The sequence below is a fragment of the Nanorana parkeri genome, unplaced genomic scaffold (assembly GCF_000935625.1).
Source record: "Nanorana parkeri isolate BGI_ZX_2015 unplaced genomic scaffold, ASM93562v1 scaffold1158, whole genome shotgun sequence".
NCBI lineage: Eukaryota > Metazoa > Chordata > Amphibia > Anura > Dicroglossidae > Nanorana > Nanorana parkeri.
The window spans coordinates 76873-83819 of NW_017307426.1; the positions used below are offsets into that span (position 1 = coordinate 76873).

The 6947-nt window shown below is 39.7% G+C and overlaps 1 protein-coding gene across 1 annotated transcript in view; it reads right to left on the reverse strand.

The window, feature by feature from the left end:
* Positions 1-700: 700 nt before the first annotated feature.
* The window catches only part of CRELD2 (cysteine rich with EGF like domains 2), an 18017-nt gene continuing 11770 nt past the window's right edge, over positions 701-6947 (reverse strand). Inside the window, exons 5-10 of the mRNA XM_018568234.1 lie at positions 6531-6707; positions 5021-5116; positions 4584-4667; positions 3599-3694; positions 2377-2517; positions 701-914 (exon numbers count right to left, since the gene is read on the reverse strand). Of these exons, the coding sequence (XP_018423736.1) occupies positions 838-914; positions 2377-2517; positions 3599-3694; positions 4584-4667; positions 5021-5116; positions 6531-6707 (671 nt within the window). The 3' untranslated portion in view covers positions 701-837. The remainder of the gene's footprint in view (positions 915-2376; positions 2518-3598; positions 3695-4583; positions 4668-5020; positions 5117-6530; positions 6708-6947) is intronic.

Genomic DNA, 6947 nt, shown 5'->3' on the forward strand with positions numbered 1-6947 from the left:
TAAAGTTGTAAATGTGCCACAATTATCGAAGCTACAAAAGTAGCCAGTAGGGATGCACCGATATATCGGCCGCCGAAACATATCGGCCGAAAATGGCACTTTTGGCTAAATGCCGAAAATGCCATTTTCCTGCCGATACATTGGCGCATCCCAGGTTCTTTCCTCCCCGCTGGGCACTGCTCTGTGTCCCAGCAGGGAGGAGAGAAAGTGACAGCCGAGCGCTGCGGGACAAGAGCGCTGTGAGCGGCAGGTATCTCTCCTCCCACACCGCTCAGCCACCTATCACAGGAGGTTGGGCTCTCCTCAGACCCCTGATATTTCACAAAGGCTGTAAAAGTAAGAAATAAAAATATTTAATAAAAATTTTTTTATTTCGGTTTCTTTTTGGGTTTTTACATTTCTATTTTGGTGCACCTCTGGTAACCAGGGCTTGCTTATATCACTAAATAAAAACTCAAATCCACAATTTCACTGAATAAACATTTAATAGAAAGTGTTATCAAAATATAAGACACATCGAAGGGGAATTTCTGAAAACTGGAGCAGACAAATTCTGGAGCAGTGGCCCAGGATAACCAATCAGCCTCTCTTTCATTTTCAAATCTTAACTGAACAAACTGAAAAAAGAAGCTGATTGATTATCCTGAGGCATTGCTCCAGAATTTGTCTGCTACAGTTTTCATAAATTCCCCTCCTTGTTTTATACAAAGGAATGTGTGCAGCCTTTAGGGCAAATCCCATCTGAATACCAGATAAAGTAACCGTTGGCGAACTTGTTATTCACATAACAGGTTGGAGTCCAATAACTTAAAACAATATTTAAATTGAGGCTGTTGGTCAGAGATCCTCATGTACAGCTATTGATTCTTGTTTTGCTTCAGATGTCACATTCTGCTGAGTAACAGTTTCTTCATCTATGGAGTAAAACAATCAAAAGCATGATGTTTAAAACAATAATCTACATGTGTTTGGACATTCTGACTTTTGAACATACTGTATCTCACACAAATATTTATATAGGATATTCTCACTATTGTGCAAAGAGAACATCGGTGCTATGTGGTACATGGAAAACCAAATATTAATTTACTAAATAATATATTGAAAAAGTATAACTAGACAGGTTATAGATAGTTGGGTGAAAGAAAGCAAATTTCCCACCACTAATCCTCTGTGATGCATTGAAAAACCTTCTTAAAGCAGAAGGTATTGAACTGTCATCACTTCTATTACAAAGATAAAATAGGCTGGGCCCATTCTCCATTAATAATTGGGAGGGGCCATGTAAAACATTCCTTTATGCCCCTTGTCCAACTGTACATCCAGAACCACTGGTTTACAGTACAGATACAGCCCAATATTATAGAGCCATTTATTCCAGACTGCATAAAGCTGGTCCAGGCTTGTTGGTCATCATCAATGAAAATATAAGAAAGATGGCTTCTATGAAGAAGGAATTATGGGAGCTATGAAAAAGTATAACCACAAGGTTATGCTGTGGTGCTCCAAAGGAACAAAAAAACAAAAAAAAGCCCTCCAGTCTGGTTATACTTTTTCCTGAAATGGAAATGTTTGGTATGGGAGAATGTCTTGAAGTAGCTATAGCATGGTTATTATATCATTAACTGCAAAAATCAATCAAAACCAGATCTTTGTAAAGCTGGCCATACACCTATATATTTTCTGCAGATTTTCTATGGTCAGATGGAAAAAGTGCAACAGATTCCTCCATCTACGCTAAACTGTGGATGGTGGAATCTCCCACTGTGCCAAGCTTCAGTATCTTGTTAGCCAGCCCTGCTGGTTGTCAAAATACTTGAACAATCTGATTGGACGCAGGCATTGTTCAGGTGTTTTGAGAGCTAGCGGGGCCGCCTAGCAAGATACTGAAGCTTGGCACAGTGGGAGATTCCACCATCCACAGTTTAGCGTAGATGGAGGAATCTGTTGCACTTTTTCCATCTGACCAGAGAAAATCTGCAGATAATCCATAGGTGTATGGCCAGCTTAAGGCAGACATTGTTTCTGACAATTAGCCTATTTTACCTGTGTACATGGATGTTGCTTTCAAACACTGGTTTTAAATTTGTACACAGTGGAACTCTTATGCATGCAATCAATTGAAAATTACAGCAAAGGCCTCTCTTGCCTTTGATTCAAATGCAGCTCAACAGGACAATCTGTGTCAAGAGAAATGCATTGTAAAGCAGGTCAACCACTGTCTTAAAATGGTCATCCAAGCTGCACCATTGCTATAAATGGCAATCTGCTGACCAGCTGAGTGAAAGAACCACTTGTGTACTGCGTGCCCAACTTCTAAAATGGTCAGTGGAAGTGTAATGGATTTATCTACCAATACAATCACACAAATATTACCTGGCTTTGTAACGGCAACACATTGTCCTTCCTGTTCTCCAAAGCCTTCAGCACAGACACATTTATAGGTCCCAGGAGTGTTTACACAATCCTCATTTTCTCGGACACATATTTTCTCAAGATTCTCACACTCATTTATATCTGAAAACAGGTAATAAGCATAATGTCATTACTGTTGTATGTATGACAAAACAATGCACTATGCGCAAAAAAAGCATAGGACATCGGGTATAAAATGCAGGTAAAAGTGCTTACCCTACAAATTGTTTTGAAAAATGCAAACACTTGCCTTTACAATCACAATTCACATAAAATAAACAAGCTCATTCCAAATTAGGACTCATTCACTCCATAATGTATGCAACAGTGCGCATGATGCACACACGCTGGCATGCAATTTCAACATCCCACAATCCACTGCATAAAAATGCAACCTGTCCTTAGTTTTTTTTCCATTCAAGACAACGCAGTGCTTTGGTGTGAACTGACACCACAGAAAATATGTCCTATCTGCCTTGTCCTTGTGTTGAGAACGCATTATGACCAGCACAGCCAAATGCTGGTTTGAACAAGCCCTTAAATATTTAGCTACTCCAGTCACAAAGTATTTGCCCCTATAGGACCCAGTTATATACTCTTTATTTGGAACAGCCACTTGGAACAGCCACTTTATTTGGAACAGCCACTGTTTTTGCAATGTTTACAGAAGTGGGCTAGCAATTTTTTAAAGTGTTTTTTACTTCATGGTAACAAGCTCAAGTCCTTCCCAATTCACCTCTCACTCATGCAGCTCTTCGGTAAGTAAAACATCTCTTGGAATCGTGATCTCAGCCAGTAATAGTAACCACTATTGCAATGTAGTATAACAGCAAGAAGAGGCAGGAGAGAAGTGGATCCTAAAAAGGTTACCTGCCCGAAATCCCAAAATGTCATCAGATTTCCTATGTAATCTCAGGAGTCCATGTATTCTGCCCCTGGACTTGGAGATTCACCATGGCTGTCTTTCCAGCACCACACAAAGTGGTTAAAAAAATGAATTGCATGGAGGGGCATTTATTCAACCCCCTACAAACCCATTAAATTGTCCTTATATTCGTATATCTGATGGTTAAAAGAACTTGGAAGGCAGAATTCCAGCAAAAGCTTTTTCTTCATTTCTGGGCACAGTGTGGAAGGGTCATAATCTCTCAGTTTTTAATTGCAGTTTGGATCATTGTCTTACCTGTACATTTGTTATCCTCTAACACATATCCGGCTGAGCACTCTGTACACTTCTCTGGACCCTCGCCAGTACACCCAGAGCAGCTTTCATCACACTCTAATAAAACAGCAAAACAATCAAAGCTTAATATGTGTTAACACAATCAATATCATGTATGAAAGTGCCGAGACTGGTGACCAAGACTTTGAAAGCACCAGGCTCACAGCTACATAGACACATGAACATTTAAACATTTCATTCTTGTCAGTGCCACTGTACAGTTCCCATACAGCACCTCTTCCTGCTGCTGCAGTAGAACAATACTCCATAGGGCAAATCAAATGGTAGGGAACATTTTATTCAGAGTCCCACTGACAAAGTCCCATCCCTCCTTCAGTGTGTGATAGCATTGTGGAAAACCATTTCTGAGTGTAACAGAAATTAAAAGCAAAGGGCAGTAACAATGTCACTTAATTTCCCTGAAGTCAGATGATTGCTATGGATGCTACTGTATATTTTCACATCGATGCTTTGCTGTTTGTGCTAGTTTAAGGCAACATGCACATGGAGCTAATAGCTGTGGCTATGGATTTCTGCCACATGAATCACAGGTGGGTCTGTACAGCTGTCGCCGCTCTGCCTGCCCAAGTGAATGACAGGCAGACAACACCTGCATCTGCCCGTGGCTGTCAGCATGTAATCATAGATGTAAGGGTTACCTGCGGTTAGGGATAGATGATTGCCCCCGGATGCACACAGGTTGCATCCAGGGCAATTAGCTATCCCTAACCTCAGACAACCGTTCCATCTACAATTACATGTGAACGGTCAGGAACAAATGTGGGTGCTGTCAGGCTAATATTCATATGTACGGGCAGAGCGGCCACAGCTGTATGGACCAACTTGTGATTCCTGGTGCAAGAATCCGCAGCCACAGCCATTTGCCCCGTGTGCATGGGATTTAACCAACAGAACTTTTATTCGTGGAAATAGGTAATATACTTACTTTTACATGAATATGATCCTTCTGTGTTTAAACAATACTGACTCTCTTTACAAGGAGATTTTTCTGCAGCGCATTCATCTTGGTCTGTATGCAAAACAAAATGGTCGATGATCAATACATTTGTAGATGATCAATACATACAAATGTTCAGTTGACTAAAATGTAGAATTTTTGGGTGGATACATCTTAATTTATCATAGATTGCAGATATTTCAGCAGCAGCAAGATTATAGGAGGCATTGCTAGGGGTTCCACCACCAAGAGAGGAATCCAACTCACCAACATTAATCCATCACTAAAATATGAGTTCTAAGCAGACTTAACCTTTAAAGGGGCTCTTATCCCACTCTGGGTGGACCTCTAATGAAGGCTGTGTATGATCCTGTCAAATAGTGTTCAATTTAAAACTAATTTATTTTGTTGATGGAGATACCAACCTACACAGCTTCCATCTTCTTCTTTCCATCCGTCTTTACACACTTTGCAGTCTTTATTTGTTTCTCCGTGACAAGTTTTACATGCTTCATGACAAGCTAGGAAAGTGAGAAGGATTAAATAAAAGCTGAACAGCAGTACAGCACTCTAAGCAGTGGTAAACGTAGTCTTCCTCTTACACAGAACTACCTCAGTTCACACTGCAGACATCGTGTGACAAGAAAAATCTTGTTAGCTAGTAACTAAAAATCACAGTTCTTATGTTTGAAAAAAAATTGTGGACATCAGTCTACAGAAGTTTGACAGCTGAAGTATTGCTATCTTACTGGAAACTCCCGCTTCCAGTTCATCTTCTACCTTTTACTATATTTTTTATGATGTTCAGTTTTTCTGGAAAGAAACCCGCAGTTAGGTAAGAAAAACTGCAAGTTGTCAGGTTTCATATTTCAATCTCTAAGTACAATGAGCAACTAAAAAAAAAGAATCTAGATGGATGCAAGGAGCAACTATTTCCAGCTTATTGTTCTTCAGTTTTGTACATAAACCCCTCTACCCAAGCAATATCAGTTCCAAGTCACATCATTCAACCAACTAAACTGCTGCATCGTTTATATAAGAAAGTACCTGCAGTTTCATGCTAATCTGTAACTTTTTACTACTACCGAATTAAAAAAAAAAAAAGCAGCCCAAAACTATTTATTTTGAGTGAAAGATGACTCAAGTGAGGAACTGCAATTCCGTTTTGTGCCTGTTTGTATAGTTCCCTATCAGATTTCTTCTGCTATGGATACAACTGGGCTGCTTGTAGGCGTTTTGGGAAATTACACTTTAAAGTTAGTAAGGGTAGATGCATACCGCTTATAGACTAGATTTGGTTTAAATGGCCTAACATTGCCTCCCATCTAATGTTTGGAAAGGATCGGGCCATTTATGTATACACCCTGTGGCCAAAATTGGTCATTTCTGAAGATGCAACAGAGATTTTCCAACAGTTAGTGACCCCGCTGATACTTCCTCTATTCACTGTCAACAGTGAGCTAAAACAAGATACGTATCTCGTTATTTACTTTTTCTTCTCAGTTAAAAGAGGAAGACATTATTCAAATCACACCACAGATTTCCAATAGTTGTAAAATCTCATATTGATCCTCTTGGGCTGTTACATTCTAAGGCAGCAAGAGCAGAGAGGGAAGAACATTAATGTAGCGGCTTCACAGCAGGATTTAGGATATTTTTGGAAAATATGCAGAGAGCCCGCTCTTAAAAAAGAGCTCTGGGCTAAACAAAAACATTTATTTAGTTCCTAACGGTGGTGCCTTTAAATAATCATTTTTTTAAATTAGTTTTTGAAAGTGTAATGGATGCCTGAATGGTATGGCAAGCTTTTAATTCCTCCACACGTGTCTAATTGGTTAAGGCACTGGGAAATCATACATGAACAATAAGTATTTACATTTTTTTAAATAAATAAAATCAGATAATGTAAAATTAGATAATGCAAACAGCAATTACCACTGCATACAGAATGAGAGTCATTTCTTTCAGAGCTGTAGTATCCATCTGCACATTCAAGACAAAATGGTCCTGTATACTCTTCCTTGCAGCTGCAAGTCCCGTCTCCTCCTCTGGTCCCATCACCACTACACAAACCGTTCCCATGACATGGCCTTTCAGATCCACCTAGGCAAGCTAAAACACAACAAAGTAATGTAAAGGCCTGTTTTGCTTAAGTATTATCCAGTTTATGGCTGTAATCTGTGTAACTTTCCTAGTTGTGAGACTACGCTGTTAGTGACAGCTCCTGGTATCTACTATTGTTCGGGAACCAAGCAGCCTGATTCCTGATCATTTGATCACCATGCCAGCTGTCAATGTACTTTTTCTGTGCACTAACTGCAGTTGACCCATAGTGCTCTTTTAAACACAATA